The sequence below is a fragment of the Octopus bimaculoides genome, chromosome 8 (assembly GCF_046866305.1).
Source record: "Octopus bimaculoides isolate indiv1 chromosome 8, ASM4686630v1, whole genome shotgun sequence".
NCBI classification, from domain to species: domain Eukaryota; kingdom Metazoa; phylum Mollusca; class Cephalopoda; order Octopoda; family Octopodidae; genus Octopus; species Octopus bimaculoides.
In genome coordinates, this window is record NC_142935.1 from 95388524 (window position 1) to 95413977 (window position 25454).

General features: G+C 35.5%; 1 protein-coding gene across 24 annotated transcripts in view; it reads right to left on the bottom strand.

Moving 5' to 3' along the window:
- LOC106874579 (single-stranded DNA-binding protein 3) overlaps positions 1 to 25454 on the bottom strand; it is a 186456-nt gene that overhangs the window by 35470 nt on the left and 125532 nt on the right. For 15 of the 24 annotated variants that reach the window (XM_089356844.1, XM_089356841.1, XM_089356830.1 and 12 more), the window contains 4 exons: positions 9808 to 9885; positions 8462 to 8519; positions 3350 to 3417; positions 1846 to 1940 (listed from right to left, as the gene is read on the bottom strand). In XM_089356844.1, coding sequence (XP_089212970.1) covers positions 1846 to 1940; positions 3350 to 3417; positions 8462 to 8519; positions 9808 to 9885 — 299 coding nt within the window. Of the gene's footprint in view, positions 1 to 1845; positions 1941 to 3349; positions 3418 to 8461; positions 8520 to 9807; positions 9886 to 23551; positions 23615 to 25454 lie in introns of all 24 variants that reach the window. The other 9 variants (XM_089356838.1, XM_089356825.1, XM_014922358.3 and 6 more) reach the window with 1 other exon arrangement.

Sequence of the window (25454 nt, forward strand, 5' to 3'; positions counted from 1 at the left end):
CCTTAAGTTATTTAAAAACAATACAAGAAGGGTAATTGTACTGCCTTAAAAGTAATTCAAAATTTAACAAGGTTTTCAAAGCAACACATTTAATAATGATTTCTATATTTTCTTATTTTTGGTCCGTTTTACATCTATTTTTCTACATTTGCATAGATTAGTTCCGTTGAGGCATGGTTCCACAGCCAGATACTAACCCATATCTGTTTTCCAAAATAAGGAGTCTCTAATTCCACAACATCATCATCGTTTAACATCCGCCTTTCATGCTAGCATGGGTTGGCAATTTGACTGAGGACTGGCGAACCAAATAGCTACACCAGGCTCCAATCTGATCTGGCAGACTTTCTACAGCTGGATGCTTTTCCAAACGCCAACCACTCCAAGAGTGTAGTGGGTCCTTTTACATGCCACCGGCACAAAGGCCAGTCAGGCGGTACTGGCAACGGCCATACTCAAAATGGTGTATTTTACATGCCACCTACACGGGAGCCAGTCCAGCGGCACTGGCAACGACCTCGCTCGGATGTGTTTTCACATGCCACCAGCACAAGTGCCAGTAAAGCGACGCTGGTAACGATCACGCTCAGATGGTGCTCTTAACACTCCACTGGTACAGGTGCCATCTCGATTTCGATAACAAAACCCAGCGTAACATGATGATGTGTGTATGTTCTTGCACATATGCACACCTTAGTAAGAAGTGGATGGAGTAGAGATAGAAACCTAGTCTGAATACTTGAAACGGAATGGACTCTGTTAAAAGTACCCAAGAGCTTGATGATGGTGTTACGCTGGGAGACAGTTTAGGTCTACCACTGAAGCCCTTTTTGGTATATGCTATTGTGGTCTTCAAATTGATACTGAACTAAAAGGGTTCAGTGGCATAAGTTAAATGAAAAATAGTCTCAAGCAAAAATCAGGTCATCTCTCTATCTAAGGCATTTATATAATATCAACATTGGAAAAAGCTGATTAAGCTTCGTAAAGTTTACAAGCAAAAACATGGCTCAAAATTTATTGCCAAACTATAAACAAGCACTAAATATTCCTCTCAACCAATTCTATATAACTTTTCACATGTAATTAAGTTTCAAAATTTGCAATATCTTAACAATAAATTCTCCAAATTGGATTAGAATATGCATGGAACTCGACTGAACTGAAGAATATCATCCCCTTCCTCTTCATCATCATTTAACATCCGTTTTCCATGCTGGCATTGGTTGGACAGTTTGACTGGAGCTGGTGAAACTGGGAGTTGTACCTGGGTCCATTGTCTGTTCTTCAATTTCAGTATAGCCCGAAGATGATTTACATGGGCAGCATATTATATCTAATATCTCTGTGATGTCAAATAATTAAGGGACAAACAGAAGTTTCTTGTTTTTAGTGAAATAAGAAATAATCTGGAGCTGAAAACTATCCTAAAAGAATCAACTGAAATGTTGAACTGTTATATATACAGTAAGACAGCAAGTTCAAATTCAGCTGAAGGTGCATAATTAGTTAATTCAAAGAGAATGACACCTAATGCCTCTCTAGAGGACATTTTTGACAGGCTGCCCGACCACCACCACCACTCCATTTTCCTTTCTTTGTTTCTGAAACCCAGAGATATTAAAAGCAACTCTGACCTCAGAAACCTAACAATAGGGAACTTGGTAACCAAAGCCTGTTGTCTCCAGTGTCCAAATAAACTAAAATACTGATTGAAAAAGCCAGACAACTGAATTGCTTAGGTATATATGGGGATCGTGACATGCGCCTAATCACATGTGTTCACTGTGCATCTCCTTTTACAACGACTACAGGGAAAATTGATCAAAAACAATCTTTACTTACATGCTCATGGGTGGCATGGCACCAGGAGCTGTTGGACCCATACTGTTTGGAGGTGGACCTCTGATGCCACCGTAATTCTGTATTGTTTCATAGACCTAGAAAAATAACAACACAATTTCAACAAGTTATCATTGTTATTAATATCAGTCTAGTAAGGAGAGAAATACAAGTCCACACCATAAAGAAGAACAATGATAAAGCCCCTATTTTCATGTGTAAACTACTCACAACAACTGGGTAAAGTAATAAATCAACATGCTTTTTTTTTTTTCCTTCAAATCTTCAGAACAAATTCAAAAACAATAAAATAATATCTGCTACTGATTAATTAGAAAATATTTTCAGCAGTGTTATCATAATCATAACTTCGAACCCAAAATCTCCAAGGACGTTTTGTGAAGAATGTGTATCTATACTGATAATTATAATTCACATTAAAATGTTAACGTCAGAGAAAATACTTATATTCCTGTTTTACAATTTTACCACATGCAAACTAAATATTTGCGTTTTGTATAGGTTATCCACCCTTGACCTGTAGACAATCCTTTCTACTGCAGGCACAAGGCCCAAAATTTGGGGGGAAGGGTAAATTTGGTTACATCAACCTCAGTACTTGACTGCTACTTAATTTATCGACCCCAAAAGGATGAAAGGCAAAGTCAGCCTCAGCGGAATTTGAACTCAGAACATAAAGACGGACAAAATGCCACTGAGCATTTTGTCCGGCATGCTACCGATTCTGCCAGCTCACTACCTTTTCTTATGTATTTAATAATAATATTTTATAAACTTAAAAGCTTATAAGCAATCACTGTGTATTGACCAAAGAAAGTAGTCTAATATTGGGGCATGCAAGCCCTTGACAGAAAAAAAGTGAGTTTTCCATATATGTTTATCCCTCCTTTTTTTCAGCAATAAAGTTTTAGACAATGCAGATTACTCCTTCCACAAGTTTTGTGTACATGGAAGATAAAGTAATGAAACAAGTTGTTGTTGATGCTATCCCGTTACATAAAGCAGGATTTGTTGTCATATGAGAAAGAAAACCTCATTGCTTTCAACAAGGATCTTCATCACCGAAGACAAAAATTACAAACAACTTCACATGGCCATGTCTCACACACATCAACATGACTTGATGGCATTTCATTAATTTCTGTAAGATCCCTATCAAGCCACACCTTCTTCTATCACTTCTTGTAGCTTTAAATCATCAAAGACCAAACAGTTTACATTTCACATTGGTGAAACCAAGCAGTGAATGTCACTGCTAATTAAAACGAGAATTAATTGAAGTAAATTAGCCACTTTGGTAAATGGTGACTATGAAAAAAGAAAGTTTAATTCAGCGTATATTTTACTACTCGTATTTTTGCTATATTTTACCTAGCTAAAATAAGTAGTGATGAAAACAGACAGCTATGGGTCCAATGATATAAGCAAAGAGAAATAATGGGTAACTGAAAACCAAAGAAAATGTTAAATAAAAGATGTTACTAACTGGGTTTATTGGGCCCTGCATTCTACCAGGATGGTTCATTCGCTGCATTGGACCAATTCCAGGATGACCTGTTGGAAGATAGGAAAAATAACGAACTGAGAGAAATAATGATGATGAGAGTAATGTTGTGGATATATTTATGATGAATATTGTCGGTGACACTGTTCTAATGTTATGCTGTTGACTGGAGTGGATGAAACAATGGTGCTTGTGGTGTGATTTTTCTTTTTTCAACAAGAAAGGAAGACAGAGTTGAAATTCAATGTTGATAAGACCCAATTAACCCTTTAGTATTCAGATTACCCTTTAAAATCTTATTTAATCATCAATAACATTAATATGCCAACTTGTTGTTTTTGTACGTACGTACGTACGTGCGTACATGTGGTGTGTCTACTTAATTCAAAAGAAGAAGAGTGGCAAAACGGGAGAGAGCAGGACAGAGAGAAAAAGAGAGAGAGAGTGAGTGGAGGTGGTATTTGCTTTGTGTTTTTAAATGGTTATCACATTGCAAGAAAAGTTGATACATTGATACATAGACACGTTGTTAAATCAAAGACAAATAATTACAGCAAATATTGGATTGTCACTTTCACTTTTCATTACCACACAAGGATAAAATTAACTCACAAGTGGCTGAATACTCCAAAGACATGCATACCATTAACATAGTTCTCAGAGAAATTCAGCCTCTCACATAATATGAGGCTGGCCCCTTTGAATTACAGCTACAACTCATTTTGGTCAGCTGAGTGAACTGGAGCAAGTGGTTGCAAGAAAACGAAAAAGGATCCTATATAGGGGCAGGAAGATCTTTTTAGTTATTAGGGTCACTATGGGAATTAATCCAGTCCCAACAGCGGCATTTGTGGGTCTCACAGATCTCGAGACCAAACCCCCAGATAAACACCAATGTGCAGGCTGTTGTTACGATGGAATAGCCATTATTTCGTCTTAGCTTTCACTACTTATACTAAACATGACATTTTTTGCTTTACGATATGGAACACTTCCTTTCCTTTCACTCTTTTTAAAAAATGGCACTCCATCGGGGTTACAATGATGAGGTTCCTGTTTATCTGATCAACAGAACAGTCTGCTCGTAAAATTAATGCACAAGTGGCTGAGTACTCTGCAGACATGCATACCATAACGTAATTCTCAGGGAGATTCAATCTCACACAAAAGTGACAAGGCTGGCCTCTTTGAATTACAGTTATAACTCATTTTTGCCAGCTGAGTGGACTGCAGCAAGGTGAAGTAGAGTACCTTGCTCAAGAACACAGCGCACCACAGGGCATCGTATTCATGACATTATGATCGTGGGCCAAATACCCCTAACCACTGAGCCATGCACCTTCTCTCTCTTACCGTAAAGAAAAGGAGTGAAGCAATAGAAACAGAGGCAGGAAAGCATCAGCCATTTACAATGACAATTAGGCTGAAATACAATCGATCTTTTCTAGCTTCTTTACTTTTAATAATGAAGAAGAGAGAAAGACATTTAGTCTTTCAGGTGTATACATTTTTATTCTGGGAGTTCTAGAATGATCAAGTGTTAGTTCTCTCTTCTTTCCCCCACCCCCAGTACTTATTTGCCTTTTTCCATAGTTCTTCATGTCTCTTAGTTGGTGGGGAAAGACCATGTCTTTTTTTTTTCAGGCAAGTTTAACGTTTTCTCTACACACTACAAACAAGCCCCACTCCATCCCTCCCCCCACCCCCAGTACAAAAACTAATGCAAATTTCGAATGGGGTATAGCTGTGAAAAGAGCCCAGAAAAATGGGTAATACCCCCTATAAAATGGGTTGGGGAGAATAGTGGCCAACAGGTGGCTACACGAAATTCAACTCAATACTTTAAAAAGTTTGTTATAGGCATGTATAAGATAAAATCTTATATAAACATAACTAACAGTTAGAAAAATAAAGAAGAGATGTTAAAAGTTTTTTTTTTTAAATTTAATTTTTGCAGACGATCGTTTCGAATGATAAGAAAAACATGGGAAATATTAAATTAATTATAATGATAATTAAATGAAATTGATTTAATTATGTATTACCATTCTCCTCAGTGCAAAAAGATTAAGAAAAACGTCAAAAAAGGTAATAACGAAAGAAAGTAAGAAGAAAAACAAAGATCTTATGTTGTATATATCAACCAGACATTTGTAAATAAATTGTGAAAGAGGGGGAAAAAAAGAGATATAGGAACATGCTAATGCAGTGTCTTTTCTTGTCCCACCATTATATCCCACTTGATGTAATTTGGTTAAAACCTTTAGCATTTAAACTGGCCATATCCAGTCCAAATATTCTACCTGTTTTATGTTCAAACCAACCAGATCTGGCATCTCACACCTACCCTACATTGTCATTCTAAAAATAAACAAGCAATATAGCATGTTCCTATATCTCTTTTTTTCCCCCCTTTCACAATTTATTTACAAATATCTGGTTGATATATATGACATAAGACCTCTGTTTTCCTTCTAACTTTCTTTTGTTATTACCTTTTTTGATGTTTTTCTTAATCTTTTTGCACCGAGGAGAATGGTAATACATAATTAAGAGGATGATACCAATAAACTGTTCACAGTCTGTCTACCCTATGTGAAAACCCTCTCCGACAAGATACAAAAGATATGTGGCCCATATGACATCAGGACAGTATTCAAGAGTAATACAACACTTCACAAATATCTTCTTTGAGTAAAACCACTAATAGAAGAGAGTATGCCCAAAAACTGCATGTATTCCATCCCATGCAGCTGTGGTAGGTTATACAAAGGCGAAACATGTCCCCCCTCAAAATAAGGGTAGAGGAACATCGCAAAGCTGTGACATGAAGAGATATGGATAAATCAGGTATAGCTAATCATGTATGGAAAAATGACGACCACCTCCCCCTGTGGGATGAAGTTAAAATAATAGACAGAGAACACCACTGGAAAATATGGAAACTAAAAGAAGCAGCACATATGCTAGGACACAACCACTTCCTAAGCAAACAGAGTGCAGATTGAATAGCATATGGGAACCGGTCTTAAGGAGGGATAGGAAAATATTAGATTTATAAGCCCTAAAACTCACTCCATAATTGCTCACAGGCATATGGTATAGTGGTTAAGAGCGTGGACTACTAAACCCAAGATTCTGAGTTCGATTCCAAGCAGTTACTTGAATAATAATAATAACATTGAAAAATACTTTAGGCTTGAGAACCCAGGTTCGAAATTTCCCCAAGACACCTGATGAAAGCTGGAGGGTATATTAGCTGAAACTTTGTGTTAACAACAAACAAGATGAGGACAAATATCCGTCAAATGTAAATAATGTTGAAAATGTTAAAAATGTCTGTTCTTGTCTCACCAGTATATCACACTTGATGTAGTTTGGTTTAACCCTTTAGCATTTCAACTGGCCAAATCCGGCCCAAATATTCTACCTGTTTTATGTTCAAACCAACCAGATCTGGCATCTCACACCTACCCTACAATGTCATTCTAAGGATAAACAACCACATCATCAAACCTTCAAAGCAAGGAGATTCTTTATGGTTAATTTGTAATAGTACTAGTTGGACCTGGGGAAAATTCATGGAAAGCATGAAAAATGTAAGCTTCTGTAATGTAGAAAGAAGTGTAAAACTGATCCAACCAAAATATCTCAGTTATGCAAACGTTTGTACATATTCAAAGAACCTTCTTGGTTTAGTGGTATGGAACGGTCTTCTGGTATTCTTTTATTCTTTTACTTGTTTCAGTCATCTGACAGTGGCCATGCTGGAGCACCGCCCTTTAGTCAAAGAAATCAACTCCTGGACTTAGTCCCTGTAAGCCTTGTGCTTATTCTATCAGTCTCTTTTGCCGAACAACTCAGTCATGGGGGTGCAAACACACCAGCATCAGCTGTCAAGCAATTGTTGTTGTGGGGGCAAACACAGACACGAACACACACGCAGAAATATGTGTGTGTGTGTGTGTGTGTGTGTGAGAGAGAAAATATAAGTTCATGTAGAACAATTTGTGTTAACAAACAAGATGAGGTCAAATGTAAATAACATACACAATTCCTCATCTCTTAAATATAGAACTGTATTAACATTTTCAGTTAGAACATGGTGTACAACAGGCATGTGAAGCTCCTGGCTTTAAAGCCATGCCCCACTATCTTGTCTTCAATACTGAAAATTAATATTAATATTTCATTCTTTGAGGCTAAGAGTAATATGAAGTGAAGAAGACGCTGTCAAATAGGCCGAAAACATTGATTTAAGACCGACATTTTCACCTGTAGATTGATGTATGACCAGCTATGCAACTTAGTGAACAGATATCTGCAACAAAACAGCCACAAGTTATCTAATACAACAGTGGCAGAGGGAGCAGTTAGCCAGCCTCTCATAGAAAATGATACTCAGCAGATAATGATGGTTGTACAAATTTCTTCAGGTTCACAAAGTTCCAGAAGCTGCTCCTTTAAACAACTACTGTTCTCTATTTCATTTGAATATTTTGATAAAGTCAGTGAGGAATAGCATAACTCTTTTACAGGGTTTTAGTTAATGGACTATGGCCATGCTGGTTTATCGTTCATGACTGTGATATCTTGGAATCGATTAGGTAGCTATGGCACCAGTGAAAACTTCACTTTCAAGAGAAAACCATCAGTGGTTACAACAGTTTCCATTACAAAGAGAAGAGAAATATTTCTTTCATTCTAATTACAAATTAATCCTTTAACCACAAAATAAATTTCATCATTATTCCAGTAATGGTGTTAAATGTCTAACAAAAATTAGAATTGATATTTTCTGCAAGTCACATTGCCTCAATAAACTTGACATATCTTAACACAAGATAGACTAGTGTATAAAACTGCTTTTCACAGTTAAGAGTAGTGAAATTTTGAGTGGATATATCTGATTTCTGCTGTAAATGGGTTAATTAAACAACATTCAATATTTATACACAACTGCTCTTTGGCCATTCAGTTGGCACACTGGCACTTTACCAACCTATCAAATATATCAGAATCCCTTTTACTTTATATACACCTAGAAATCATCAAAACAACAAAACAGAAATGTGTCTTTAATAAGAAGTTTACCTGGCCTTGGGTCCATACTGTTTGGCATTGACATCTGCCCAGCAGCTCCCCCTGGAGGCTACAATCATAAACACAAAAATATTTACAACATCTAATTACGCAACAGAACAGTCAGAAATACATATTCTTATATTCTTATAAATCTTACAATTGCTTCACATTCTGTTTGTAGCAAACACTTTTGAAATATAGAAAGGTATGACCACCACCACCACCACCACCACCACCACCACCATCTATCATCCGTTTTCTATGCTGGCACAGATTGGATGATTTGACAGGAGCTGGCTAGCCAGATGACTGCACTGAGCTTCACTGCCCGTTTTGGTGTGGGGGGGGGGGGGGGCTCCCTAATGTCAACTACCTAAAAGAGCAGAGCATCAAGCTAAAATATTGATAAGCTAACCATAACAACTATGTATTTATTATACAGTTAATATCTATTAGTTATATAATGTACAATACATATCAACATAAAATAATGCCCTCCTACTCTATTTTCAGCTATGTGAGCTTTTTAATCAAATTCCAGGATATTCTGTCATGTGTGTTATTAATCTAAACACATTATTTCACTTGCATCACTCATAGTTGTCACTCATAATTAAATGGTTATTATTTAGTTTGCTGCAGCTATGAAAATGTTCAGATTTGCAAAATCATCAAACCCATGCTTGTATGGACAAATACAAATTATCCAATTGCTTTTAGGCACACATTTCTCATGGAATAAAAGGTTTAAAAAGTAATTTAAGCTCTATTGCCAGGCTTTCAAGCCAGTTTCTATATAATTACTTCATGTTTAATGTCATCAAATCTCATTAAACAATAAAAAAGGAGAGGCATAGTAAAAGGCTTTTCAATATGGCAGCCACATCTCCCTAAACTCTGTCATCCTTCAAACAGAAACCATATCTCATTATCTAAAATGAAAGTCAACACATGTCCTAAAGTGTGCTGACATTGTATAATAAGTAATATATATCAATACATTGCTATATACATGTGTGTATGTGCATGTTCAATGCATGTCATGCCACTGTACAATACATCATATTTATATGGGTGTATATGTTGTATACAATAATGTAGCAATGCATGATAATATGTCATAGATTTTCATAGTTAGAACCAAGTTTTGTAGAACCTGAGGTAACATAAATTACTGATAATTTCTTATATAGCTGAAGAATATGATTCCCAAAAATTATGATAGCTGTGATACTGATAATGGTGAGATACCTTTAAACTCCACACTGGATAGTAAGATTTTCAAGATGGTCCAGTAATATCTATCAGCAAAACCTGACAAGCTCAGAGAAGATATGGACATGAAATAAACTTACATTAAAATCTACTTGATTTGGCATCCGAACTGGTCCAGGGGCACGTGGTCCACCTGGAAATCTGGGTGACATGAAGGGCTGGAAACAAAAGAGACATTCATTAAACAAAGGAGACATTCATTGGTCATTGAAAAACATTCATATAGACTGAGAAGCCAAAAAATTACCGAAAAATATAAATATATTTTTTTAGTTTTAATGAAGGCCACAGTAGTAAACGATTAACATTATATCAATTAGTTGTTATTGATACTAGTTATCAGTTTTTACTAATTAGTAAACATATATCTCTTGATCTTCCAATAATCCTAATATACTCATTATGTTCACTAATTGTTATATAGGCTTTTTATCAAGTTTCCACACTAAAATCAGTCTTCATATTAACTGGTGTTATTTTCCTAATTAATCCAGATAGTTATAAATATCAATATTACGGAAAGTAAAACAGTTGCACAAATAAATTCAGACTCCCCCGCTATTTTTCAATGCCAAAAGTCTGACTTGAAAAGCTACAAAAGAGATGGCATAGAGAAAAAAATGTATGGAGTAATAATAACATTTGCATTGTATGAATTAAATTAATAAAGAGTGGAATATTTTAAGGCCATAAATGGGAATTAAAAATATAAAGGGTTTTGATGTGTCCAGAAGAATTTCTAAACTTTCCAATGTCACTCCAGAACTTCAACTAATAGCAAAATAGTCTGTCATAGGATTCTCAATAAGTTTTCCAATGAGATAAATTACCTTAATTTGCAAAATCAATTAATGAAGAAACATAAATGTATTTGAAAGTTAAGCAGACATGCTACTGGCTAAAGCATTCAACACAACCTATACTCGAGAAAAGTGTCAACTCAAGTGTTTAGTGGCTTTAAAACCATTAGGCTTTGGCCATGCTGGAGCACTGCCAAGATTTTAGAAACTATGAACATCTTGCAGTAATGTAAGAAATTCTAATATTGAATGGAAATTATATAAAGTCAGAAGGATCATTTTAATTCATTTGAGAAATTTTTTTTTTTTTTTAAGTTCAAAAACAAAATTTAGTAAACATGATGAACTGGTGTTTTAATACAAGGCAGCAGAATAAAACAAAACCAAAAACAAAAAAAAATTTAAAACAAAAAATAAACAGCTCTCAATCCACATTGACAGTTGTAAGAACAAGCATATAGGTATTTTCAGTAATCATGCAGAGAACATTCCAACATCACTTACCAAACTTCATCTGTATGTACAGATGGGGCAAATTAAAAGTAAAGTAAAACAAAAGAATACTATGGAAACTATGATTTGTGTTACATCTCAACCATATTGAATTAGAGAAAGTTTAGAAACTAGAGAGAGATTTCACATACACATTCATTGGTCTTTAGCAGAAGTGAGAGAGAGAGGGGGAGAGGGAGAGATATACAGGTGATAATTATGTTGATGACATCTACCTGGCTTTCTTGTCATAATAAGTGTCTTCTAAGTAGACTAACATGACCTTCATTTCTGTTTAGTCAAAGGGGAAAACTGATCAACCAACTAGTTACTTATCTTCCATTCTTATCTTTCTCAGAACATAAAAGAAATGGGTAGAAACCTATCTCCCACATGAGTAATGGTGGGTTTGGTTATATTTCTGTTTGTCAATGATTAACTCTCAATGTTCTTACATCAAGCTCAATAGATCACAGCTGGAACCAAGTAAATGTAGAAGTATAACTTAATATTTTGACCCAATATAATTGAAGTATGTAGTCCATTTCTACTGGATGACTTCTACTAATTTCTACTTGTCCAAATATAGCAACATGAACTTGTTATACTAGTCTTTATATTTCAAAACGGCCTTGATAAAGTAAGTCATGAGGTATGTTTACAGAAGAGAGCCCATGTAAAGGTTTATGAATTCACTTTTAAAAACCAAAATTCTCAACTTATCAACATCGGTTTTTAAAGATGACAAAGGAAAGCACAAAATGTAAAACTGAAGTTGCTGATAATTACAATTAAGTGATATTTTAAAACTGGACTATATTCAATACAAATAATTCAGAATTTTGGGCCAGAATCGAAGTCAGATTCTTCGTTGAAGATTAGATGATGCAAATATGTACATGGAAGAGATAAATGAAGTCATTGCTGCTATATTATTTGGGTTAGTGAAACAACAGAAATAGCCAAAAGTAGAAGAAATTAGAAGGACATGTCAATCACAGAAAAACAAGGTTTTATTTGCAGTTTTGATTCAAGGGACAGAAATAAAAATTAACTTTAGTGCAACAAATATAACAATTCTTCAATGGGGGGAATAGTCGTCTCAATTAATTAACTTTTGAAAAACAATTTAGGTTATATAGAGGTGGAATCTATCAGGAATTGTCTGTCTTTCGAAGGAGATAAAAAAAACAATACTAATATGAACAAAAAGTTTTTAGCAGACAACAGCAAATAAATATGAATACGGGTAATTAATATTAGACAGTGGATAACTTAATGAATTTGAGATGGTTCATAAAGTACTCCACTAATCCCCTTCCAACTTTCCTACTTCAATTTGTCTAATTGGGAAACAGAGAATTAAGATAATTTCAATATCACCTGGTAAGAGTGTACAATGTAGAGCTGACTGACGGCTAGTTAGCACGCTAAGATACGTGAACAAAAAGCATAAACATGTTCAGCAGATCCCATTTGTGACTAAATTACAAACAATAAAACCCTAACAAAAAGTCAGCTGGAGGTGGGTGCAGTACAGAGATGGTAAAGTATCACCAAAAGATATAGGGCAAATTGAGGAGAACAATTTAAATCTCTCACCAATCAGCTGGATAAAGGATGCTGCATGCTGAGACCCCTTCAGTCACGAATGACCATGGGACTGCACCTAGAAAATTACCCTTCGTGGCACAAGTCCAGGCAAGGTTGTTTATGGAAGACCGGCAGTCGCCCATGCATACCAGCCTCCCCTCTCCACGCCACCAGTGTTATCGAAGGGAAAGGCAAAGGCCGATACAGTTTGGCACCTGTGACATCGCAACTCATTTCTACAGCCGAGTGAACTGGAGCAATGTGAAATAAAGTGTCTTGCTCAAGAACACAACAAGGGATTCGAACTCACAACCTTGCGATCGTAAGCTCAATGCTCTAACCACTGAGCCATGCGCCTTCACAAGGATGTGCATATTAGGTGACAATATAGAGTGCCATGCCAACAGGTGTCGAGGTTATATAAAAATAGTGACCTTTACATTTTTTTTTTTTTTTTTTTGAAAAACCTCTTATCAGGGAGAGGAAGTTAGTACCCATGATCATTTAGTTTTTAGGACCTCTGAGACAGGTGAAAAAAATAAAAGGAGGAAGTTCTCAAAACCTGGCTAGAATGTATGCAATAGAGTACACACCACTTAAGGCACCCAAAGACTCAGAGATCTGTCAAACTGGATGACAATTTAAGGCTGAACTGAAACTGCTGCTGACCCACTTCTTTGATTATACAAATATTTGACTGGCTTTCCTCTTGACCCCTTATTTTTGATTGGGTGAATGGAGGCAGGGCCGTCTCTAGGTTATGAAACATTCTGATCAAGAATCTAACCACAATGTCTACATATTACATACCGTGTGCACAAAATAATACAAAGACGGCATAATAGAGACACATGTAGAGAGAAATTTAAGCAAAACAGCTGGGGTGACAGGAGTTTTATTTCTCCTCTCATCATCATCATCGTTTAACGTCCGCTTTCCATTCTAGCATGGGTTAGACGATTGACTGAGGACTGGTGGATCAAGAGGTGACACCAAGCTCCAATCTGATTTGGCAGAGTTTCTACAGCTGGATGCCCTTCCTAACACCAACCACTCCGAGAGTGTAGTGGGTGCTTTTACGTGCCACCGGCACAAGGGCCAGTCAGGCAGGAACTGGCGACGGCCATGCTTGAAATGGTGTATTTTACATGCCACCTGCACAGGAGCCAGTCCATCGGCACTGGCAATGATCTCGCTTGAATGTCTTTTCACGTGCCACAGCTTTATATATATTAAATTATATACCAGCCTGAAGGAAGTGAACATAAAAATGACGATGACGGTGATTATATATATGGCGTGATAGGTACATAGTGTATGAAGAGAGACTCCAGGATGAAGGGAAACTATAAAGAGATGTATTGTTTATAGAAATGGCTGGTCTAAACTCAGCGCAGCTAGTTATTTGCTGATTCTGAAGTGACCCCACTAAATACAGTGCTGAACCATTCCTAACATGCAGCATGTACTCGGACATTTACTGTTAAGAATTTCACCACAAATATAGCAAGCACTAGAAACAGCTAACCTTTTTAACTCATAGTACATCATCAGACTACCAACTGGACCATCAATAACTTTATGTGTTTGAATGTATGTATCGACAAGTATATGAAAGAGTGGGTGTATGTGTGTGCATTACACAGAAAGGAAGAGTATCGACAGGACTGTTGATTTGCAGAGCATTTATGAGGTGCCTACCTAGAATACTAGGTTTCCTTTAAAAAATATAAGGGGTTGAAACAGCACCCAACATCCTGGACATTGATATTCAATACAGCATAACAGTGTGTGTGTGAGTGTGCAAATGCACATGCATATATTGCTATAGTATAAATATCAATGTCAAATTCCTTAGAAGTTGACTAACCAATATGGTATAGAAATCTTTTCTTCGTAAATATTTATTGCAAAGATTTTATATTTTCAGATAATATATAACTAGTGAAAGATTTAATCTTTGGAGACCAAATTTTTAAGAAATATTTCCTTTCAGCTGTTTTGATTAGTTTGATCTCTTGTCGCTACTAACATATTCATTAACTGACATTCACTGTACCTGGTTAGTTAAACAATATCAGACTAGTTTCAAACTACAAACTTTTATTTGTTAACTGCAGCTAATTAAGATCGTATCTCCTAAACACTAAGTTTAGGAGTAATTCTTGCATTATATGAGTACACGCACACACACACACACACACACACACACACACACACACACACATATCATTTTATGTCACTTTTCCTTGCCTGTGGGGGTCAGATGGAGTTTTGATTTTTCTAAGGCAGGATGCCCTTCCTGTAACCAAGCCTTACCTGTTTCCAACCAAGGTAATATTTTGTGAGAACATGTCTGGCTATGGGGAAAATATTAGAAATGAATGACACAGCTGCTTGTGTGACTGTGACACTTGTTTACAACCATCATGTGATGTCAAGACAAGGAGACACAAAAACACACACTCACACAGAACTTCTTTCAGTTCCCATTTACCCAAGGATTTGGTCAGGCTAGGACTTATAATACAAAACACTTGCCCATACAGAAGGGCCAATTTGGAAGCATGTGGTTGGGAAGCAAACTTCTTATCACATAGCCATGCCTGCATAGACATACACAAACATGTAAATATATTTAAATACAGTTCCTTGTACCAATTCTGTCTATTATCATGTATAAGGTAAATGAAAACAATCAACTGATCCAACTAATGGAAACACTGTGCAGATGGAAATAACGGAAAAAACCTTATCTCTGGGACTGAGCTTAATAATCTGAAAAACTTCTTATCCATATTTCTTTTCAGTTATGGAGTAAAAAAAAAAACCAGCAAAGGTTATCATGTGACTAGTTCCCATTTAAAATGTGACCAACTCTTTAGTATTCAGATTACTCTGGCACATGGAATGTCGTTTCTTCACAATGTGTTCAATTAATTATGCATTATTTTTGTAGCTTCAAGATTTCAATGATATGATTATTTTTAGAATGACATTGTAAGGTAAGGTATGAAAGGCCAGATCTGAAAACTTCAAACACAAAACAAGTAGAATATTTGAACCAGATAAGGCTGGTTTAAATGCTAACGGGTTAATTTGCTGCGGGGGGGGGGGGGGGGGGGGGGGTCATATTCCTCCAAGACTAAGGGTTATAGATATGTTAAAAATGATGATGGATATACTGTGTGTGTGTGTGTGTGTGTGTGTGCACGTGCGCACGCACACACACACATACATATAAGAGATAACTTATTTTCACTCAACTTTCTTAATAACGGTGTGAACACAAAAACAAAAAGATAAAATAATTTTGGGATCTCTGAATATGCTTAGTCGTTGCATAAACCTCAGCCTGCAATCAGATTCGTTATTGTAATTTTATCCTTGTTAGATTTGTATTATATCCCTACTGATGCCCTTCAGAACAAATTGCAACAACTTCTACTTTGAGATCTGAGATAGACGTGTGATAAACACGAATGTTTATCCCATATTTCTAACAAATACAACACACTAATTTTCCACAGATATTCAATCCTAATTTTAGCTTCCATTAGTTTTCCCAGTTAAAAACCAACTGTAGGAATCAATTTCTGCAGTCTTAATTATCTAATTCCTCAATGATATTATTATTATTATTATTATTATTATTATTATTATTATTATCATTATTTTCATCATCAAAAAATATATTGGAATCAATTTTTAAATTTTATATAATATGTAGGAAATGGCTAAAATATTGAAATAAAACCACAGAAGAAAACCAAAATGGTACTCTGTAAGACTTAAGTGCTAGCATAAAAATGATTGTAATTTTGGAATATAAATATATAAGAATGGTCTTTGATATTAGTCATAGTTCTACAACAGTATAAAGATGGTATAGCATTAATCCACATAGTATGATTTTATTTTTGAAATGCATGAAGATTACTTTTATTCTATTTCATATATTTCAGGATGAGTGTGTAGAGTTAACTAACAAACTGTGATACAAAGCTGTTTTTTGTTTTCTTTGTGGACAGAATTATATTGTAGAAGTAGCTATTTTGTTTAATATATTCATGATTGTAGAAGATTTATTGGGCTAAGTTTGTTTAACAGCAATTGCAGTGTGAAAAACTTAAATAGAAGAAACAAAGGGAAAATACATGCTATGGTCAGTTGATAACATTGACAACATACAAAGGTAAACTAATAGACCATTTTATTATGATGAAGATGAGAGAGAAAGATTAAGCTGGTGAAAGAATGAGCAAGAGAAATATAACGAGTTTCTGTGAGTTATTCTTATAGTATATATATTTCATTGAATTCTTGCACTGCTGTATGCCCCCACATGTGCATACATACACATATATATATATATATATATATATATATATATATATATATACACACTCATATATATATATATATATATATATATATATATATATATATATATATACACACTCATATATATATATATATATATATATATATATATACACACACTCATATATATATATATATATATATATATATATATATATATATATACACTCATATATATATATATATATATATATATACACACACTCACACATATATATATATATATATATATATATATATATACATACATACATACGTGTGTGTGTGTGAGAGAGAGTGTGTATGCATGCACACAAACATACATACAGGATATGGTCAACCCAACCCACCAACGAAGGAAGTGACTCCAAAGCAACTCTGAGTAAGAATGATTTAAACTATAGAAACCCATTCAATCCTGGCCATGTAAAATGATGATGACAATGATACTCTTGTGTACACACACACACACACACAGGTATAGAACTGTGAAATGGTTAAGAAGTTTCCTTGAAAACCATGATGTCCTCAAGTTCAATCCTACTGCATGGCATCTTAGGCAAATAGAATTTCCTATAGACTTGGGCCAACCCATACCTTGTGAGAGAAACCGAGTAGGTGAAAACTGTATAGAAGCCCATTAGATGGTTTGTGAAAGACACAGCTTTGTCATACACTTCCTCATGTTGATTATTTCCTTAAGAATCACATTAAGGGCACATGTATCTATTGAATGCTCCATTACCTACAGGCTGGTTTAAGGAGCAGGAAATTCAGTTAATCAAGCAACTGAATACACATACACACACACACACACACATAAGAGGAGATCAAACAGATTTTGGCAAATCAAAAAGCAATTTCATAAATTTTTGGATAACATATTTGGCTAAATATCACCTGGTGAAATGGGGTGAATAGATAACAATACTTATTTCTGTAATGTTATCTAATATATTATATAAAGACTTCGTATTTTGGGAGAAGACCCTGCTATTGAAATACATGCAGTGAAGTTGTGAACTAAGTTTATTTTTGCTTAAATATGTATATACAAGAAACACACATTAACGCCTTCTGACTACTAAGTTGCCTTTGTCACAAGGAATGGCATTGGATCTGTCCATATTAAACAACATCCTTGACCACTACTCCTCTTTGCTACTAGTCATCATTTACTCTTCTCCACATCACTCTTTCTTGACACCTCCTACCTACACTTGCTTAACACTCTCCATATCTGCTGCTATCCATCATCCCTTCTTACCATGTTATGCATCAATACTCTCTCTCTCTCTCTCTCTCTCTGTCACATTACTACCATTTCTGTCACTATATAGTGACATGTGCAACTCTCAATCACATACATGACTCCCTCTTAGTTCACCATTTACTCACTAATTTACCCACTATTCATTCTCGCTTCCTCCATCAGGCTACTCCAGTTGTCTTTCTATTTCAGCCTGTTACCAACAACCAGTATGTAGCTGCCTAAATACTGTCTTTCTTTTCCTGCTCCTACCAATAGATTTCTCCCATCATACTCTCTCACACTGGTCCTCTCTGTCATCACCTTGTTGCGCATTAATTCGCTCAGTCACATTTGCTTGATCACATGGAGATGTAGTGTGTGTATGGAGGGGTGGGGGCGGGGTAGTTGTAGAACCCTGTGCACTTGAAAAGTACATTCTCTAGCGGCTTCAGTTGAAGACATCTACACAGACCACCTGCAACTCTCAAGAAACAACTAACTGTTCAGAGGGGAATTCAAACGATCTATAAAGCCAAGTGTGATCCCAAGAAACTACATAGGCTAAACAGTCAATGACTTTGAAATAAGATTTACAAAGCACACGCATATCTTTTGATGCTGGAGAGTTGAAAACTCTACATCCCTATCCTGCTTCATCAGCAGACAGAGGGACCAAGGAAATGACTTTGTCAATATCAGAGGGGCCATCTTTACTCACCTGGAGCTTGTAATTGTTACTGCTGCCTTCATGAACATCTGCATACACTCCAACAGCCTGCAGTATCCATCAACAGGGAAACTGACCTACCAGTTTGTTGCCGTTAAGGAAACACCATGTTAATTAACTTCAAACCGTTGGCCACCACAGAAATACTACCTTAATGCTATGTGGCCCATGGACAAAAAAAAAATATTCTTTTTTTTAAATAGACAACACCTGCGTGCTCATACCAAGGTAGTACTGACCACCAAAATTACCTACCATTGCTAACACCAAGCAACAACAACAGCCATTAAGACATACCAACAGGTAACCTGACATAGCCAGACAGTTGACAAAGTATGAACAGGAGCAGGCATATATTTTCAACTGCTCTTGAGGACCTATCCACTTTGGATGTGGAAAACTAGCTGGTACAACTTGACTGACTGTTTTCATACATGGAACAACATATAACATTTGCTATTGCTAACCTGACAAGTTGAAATACCTAAACAGAACCACCCAATATAGGCACCCATATATTCTCACCCGGGAACCTTTTTTTTTCTCTCTTCATCACTGATCTGAAGGCAACTGACCGAGGTTTATGAATTGAAACTTCAAATAATGAAGTAATGAAGTAATGAAGGACTGAGTCAACTTTCTAACACACACACACACACAAACAAACACATATAGATGAGATACAATGATCAATACACACACAACAGAGCATATATACACCTATACATACATACACACACAATATAATCACCATTTTAACGTCTGCATTTTCATGCTGATATGGGTCAGGCAGAATTCATTGAAGCAGACTTTCTATGGCCAAATAACTGGCCTGTTACCAGCCATCACTTTCAAAAAAGCATATTTCTCCTTGGTCAGAGGTGTTGCTCCTGGAAGACTGGAAATGGCCAACATTACTTGACACTCATTTACAACCATCCTCGTCGATAAACGACAGATGAGGATCCAGTAATTTCTTGCTGAACAACCACACAAATGCTTTTTGTTTATAGTGATCACATACAGTCACTCCCTCCATCAAATCAACATTGCCTGTACGGGTGCACACGTGCACCATGCATCAGATGTCAGAGACAATTGCAGAGCAGCATGAAATGAAATGTTTTTTATCAAGAACACAATGCACAGCCTGGTCATATGCTGCATGCACACACGCAAACACACACAACTGTGCCTGGTTTTCAGAATCAGTGCACCATGTGCCTTGTCATACGAGGTAACTAAAAAGGCTACCTTAAAAGCACCATCTAACCTCTGCTAACATGGAAAGGCAAATTTATAAAATGATGATGCATGTGTGCATATGTAAATATATATACATAAAAATATATATATACACACACACACACGCGCGCGCAAATATACATGGTCATATATACATACCTACATATATACATAAACACATGCACATGTTTATACTAATAATACACACACACACACACATCTATGTAACCACGAACATATATAATACATGTATGTCACTACACACGCGCATTTGTACATTTGTTGATATAAAAATTTCATGTAGTAATTCATACAAATACATATAGTATCAAGACAGTTGACTCTAGAAACATCCCCTTCAAACATGTACTCATGGTTCTGTGTTATTGCGTGTATATTGATTTATGTAATGTGGATCTAGTTACTGAGTTCTAATTGGGGATTCATTTAAATGTTCTTAGAAAGACAGCCCAGCATTTGTCCGTAAGGATTTATATTAAAAGAATTTTTTTAAAAATCTTAGAGTCACTTTACTATACTGATAGTTGTAATGGCAACAAATTATTTTAACATATCATAATGATAAAAATAATTAGAAAACATTCAATTAAGGGGAGATATTATATATATAGTGTAGATGAAAGATGAGTGAAAGAACATGAAGACTTAAGGGGTTAGGAGAGATGATAAGCAGATTGCTAATACTGGTTTGTTAGCCTAGAGTGAGAGATGGTTTATTAGAGATGACAGACAGTCTACTGGTGAGTAACATGGTTGCAAAAGCAGAACTAACTACAAGCAGCCAGATGGAGCAACTACAGAAAGAACAACAAGAAATTATAGTAATAATAATAACAACAACAACAACAACAACAACAACAACTGGTAAATTAAATGAAAATTAAAAAGACAGAAGAAATAAGACAGACATGGCAGAAATAAACAAAGAAAGCAGCAGATTGCATACAAAAAACTCAAATGTTAAAATTACAACAGGCTGTAATAGCAATTAACACATGTACAGTTTACACACACACATTTATATGCGTCAACACATACACACACATACATTTATATGCGTAAACACACACACACACAATCCATAAGATATATTTTGTTGGACACATATCTTAGCCTTCAGACTTCAAGCTTTGGAGTTCTTATTTCAAGTGGCTTATGTTCCTCTGAACCTAGTGACTCAGTGGAAATATGCAGACACACACACACACATATAATATACATACGTACACATCATAAAATGTGCAGTTAAGAAGCTTACTTCAAAACCATGTGGTCTCAGGTTCAGTCCTACCAAGGACTAGTGTCTTGTTCCAAAAAAACAGCAAACAAACCAATGCTTTATACACGCACATATATAGATGCAGATAAATATGTATACACACACACACATATATACATACAAATGTAAATCTGTGTGTTTGTCAATGTATGTATGTTTATATAACAAACTGAAAATTATGAAACAGTACCAGATTGCCAGAAATCCTGGGGACTAAATAATCACTAAACTTGAAGGTGGTGCTATGATACAGCTGCTGTATAACAAGGTAGTAAAAGAATAAGTTGAGGAGGTAAGCCTGTATATACTTCGGAAAGATGAACACCCCTGCCATACAAAATAAAAGAACTGCCTGGTGGTGGCACTGACTCTTCATGGAGTCGAGGACTAAGAGAAGGGGCACCAAAACAAACCACATGGCAACATTGAAGACACTGTTTTGCTTGGGTTACACTGTATCATTTGGCTAGACTTTGTAGGGACAACAATTAACACCTGCCTTGAACTGTTCATGCTAGTAAGAAACAATGCTTTTCCCCAAGACGGTGTCTATAGTAACTGGCAAAAGCTAGCAACAGGTCAAAAATTGAAAACATAACTCTTGCAAGTAACCTTTGTGATTAGACAGCTATAAAAACAGCTATGGATAGGCTTGTTTCATATATGTAGATCTGTGTGTTTATGTGTATACATGCACAAACATATACTTACACATATACACGTTATATACATGTATCTTACATGTACATGAACACTATTTATGTGTGTATGTATATGTACACACACACACACATATATATATATATATATATATATATATATATATATATATATATATATATATATATGTACACAGGCACACATTAAGTGCAAATGTTTATGATGGGTGTTGGCATGGCTATGTGGTTACAGGTTACTGTGTGGAACCTTGAGCAAATGCGTTCTATAGCCCCAGGCCAGCCAAAGCCTTGTAAGTCAATTTTGTAGATGAAAATTGGAGGAAGTTAATGTACAGGTGCATGATGTGCCACAGGTCAGGTGATGATGAAATGATTGCAGAACAATGTGAAATGAAGTGGTTTGCTCAAGAACACAACATAACACTCAGTCTGGGAATCAAAACCATGATCTCGCAATTGTGGGTGCAAGCATCTAACCACTAAGCCATGTGCCTTCACATACATACATATGTGAGCATATGTTTGTATAACTCTTTGTCTTGATATTATGTAATAGTGGTAATCAAGTGTCACCATCATAAAAATGGTGCCTTCAATTAAAATAAGGGTGAGATATTACCTTACTTGGAGACAGATGAGGGTTGACAACAGGAAGGAGGGTATTCAACCACATGTATATAATACACACACACAAGTAATTGTATTTTTTTTAAAAAACCCACAGAGAACCACAATGTAGGCTATAGTACTCAATTACATATGGTAGAGTGAACTGAGATATTTGTTCATTTATATGCCATCATCTGAATAAACAAATGTATGTAATGTTATCTATGTGTAATATAAATATATATGCGATGTAAAGATGTATATTTATATATGATGAATACATATGTAAAATTATATACACACACATCTAGACGCAGGTGGAGCTGAATAGTTAAGTTCATTTTACAGCCAGGAGGTCTTGGGTTTGATCCTACTTCATGGCATTATCGTTACTACTACTACTACTACAACTACTATAGTTGGAAACCAAGTAGAAATTCATTGGATGGATTACACCTGTAATTCAAAAGTCCAACTATGTCACACTAATTTCACTTGAGAATTACATTAAGGGTATGTCTGTCTGTGGAATACACAGCCACTTTTTACACTAATTTGATATATAGCTCATCCACTTAATTGAACAAATGAATCAGACAAGTTCATACTTGACCCACACACGTTCACACTGACACATACACACAAGATGCTCCTTACACACATATATGCACTCATGCACACGTCCACACTCATACACACAGAAACAAAAACTATCACATTAGGAGGAGGAGGTGTAGGAGGAGGAGGAGTTGGTGGATACTCACTTGGTTCTGTCCCATCATGGGAGTGTGAGGCTGCGGGTGGGGGGACGGCTGTGATGCTGGCGGCTGTGGAAGGGGAGGAAGCATTTGATTGTGATGAAGATGGTGATGCCACAATGATACAAAACCAATGATAAAAGCAGCAACTACACTAGTAGAGAATTACTGTCTTTAACAACTAAATTCTATCATTTATTTCTGATACCTACAACAGGAACAATAAACAACAGCAACTAAAAATCACTGTTGTTAATTAGTTTTAACCTCAACAAGCTAACTTATACACATCATTAACGTTATTAATTATTATTATCATTAATATTATTGTTGTTATTATTATTATTATTATTATCATTATTATTAAAAAGAGTTGCATTTAGAATATTTTATTTAAATTGGATTATTTATAAAGGACATCACATTAAGGCTAAAATATTTACAGTGTAAAACATTATTTATATGTAGTTAACACGTCTTAATATGTCTTGTCACAGTTGAAACTACCTACAGGCACTGAATGGATGGTTGCGTGTGCTCATAGTGGCAACTTGCTCAGCAGTTTAATTACTATACACCATGGCTCATATAGACAGAACATCAAACATCAACAGAAATAAAAGAATAAACAACATCAAAAGGTTAAAAAAAAACACACAAAAAGATAGCAAAATTTGGAATCTATAATAATAATAATAATAATAATAATAATAATAATAATAATAATAATAATAATAATAATCTTTCTAATTTTAACACAAGGCCAACTATTTTGAAAAAAAGGAACAAGTCAATTCGATCAATCCCTGTACTAGACTTACTTATTTTATCGACCCCAAGAGGATGGAAGGTAAAGTTGACCTCAATAGAATTTGAACCAGAAGAAATGCTACTGAGCATTATGTTCAATGCTCAAACAATTCTGCCAGCTTACCAGAGGAATATTAATAATACAAATGATAACAATAATAATTTTTTTTGGACATGACAACACTAATTTAAAAAGAGAGAAGAGTAAATTTGAATGAATCAACACCCAGCATGCTTTGAACTCAGAACATACAAGACCAAATACTATAAAACAATAGTCTTGTGTTTTTTCTACTTCTGGTAATTCACTGCCATAAATAATTAGTGATAAAGTTTTCATACATTGGTAGAGGACCACAACAAAATTGTACAGGTGAGGTGCCATCCTGTTGACTCACCCTTTGTGTGTGACTAGTACTTTTAATTTTTATCAATTTTGAAAGGACAAAAGTTCAAATCATCAGGCAGAAGATGTGATTTGCTACCCACTTAGGTTTAAGAGCCCTAGGACTCATAAAGGCAAAGTGTTAACCCCAGTTTCCATGACATATAACTGACTGAGATAACAACATTGACTCCTGAAATGGGATGCCATTCTGTAGCAGAATCAACTTCCCAGCTATAGCTGGATCTCGTTTACAGCCGAGTGGACTGCAACAACATGAAATGAAGTGGTTCTGCTCAAGAATACAATGCAATGCAATGAATAGCTGGCCTGGGAATTGAACCCTCAATCTTTACAATTGTGACAGCAACAACCCTAACAACTAGCCCACATGCATTCACATGATTTACAACAAATAAATAAATAATAATAATAATAATAATGATATTTACATATAAATAAATAACATGGTGAAATGAGAGTAAGTATTAAGAAGAACAATGAAATCTGATAATACAACAGTGGACAAAGACAAAACAAATGAGGATTAAGGAATGAGTAATCTTAATATCGTAAGTCATTAACCAAATTTGTTAGGGTACACTACACTGGAAGGAAATTAGAAATTCCTCATTTTGAAAGAACAGGATATAGAAATGTACTCGAAAAATTGTCAGCAAAAATGGAGAAGATGAAATTTTTAAAATTTAGAAC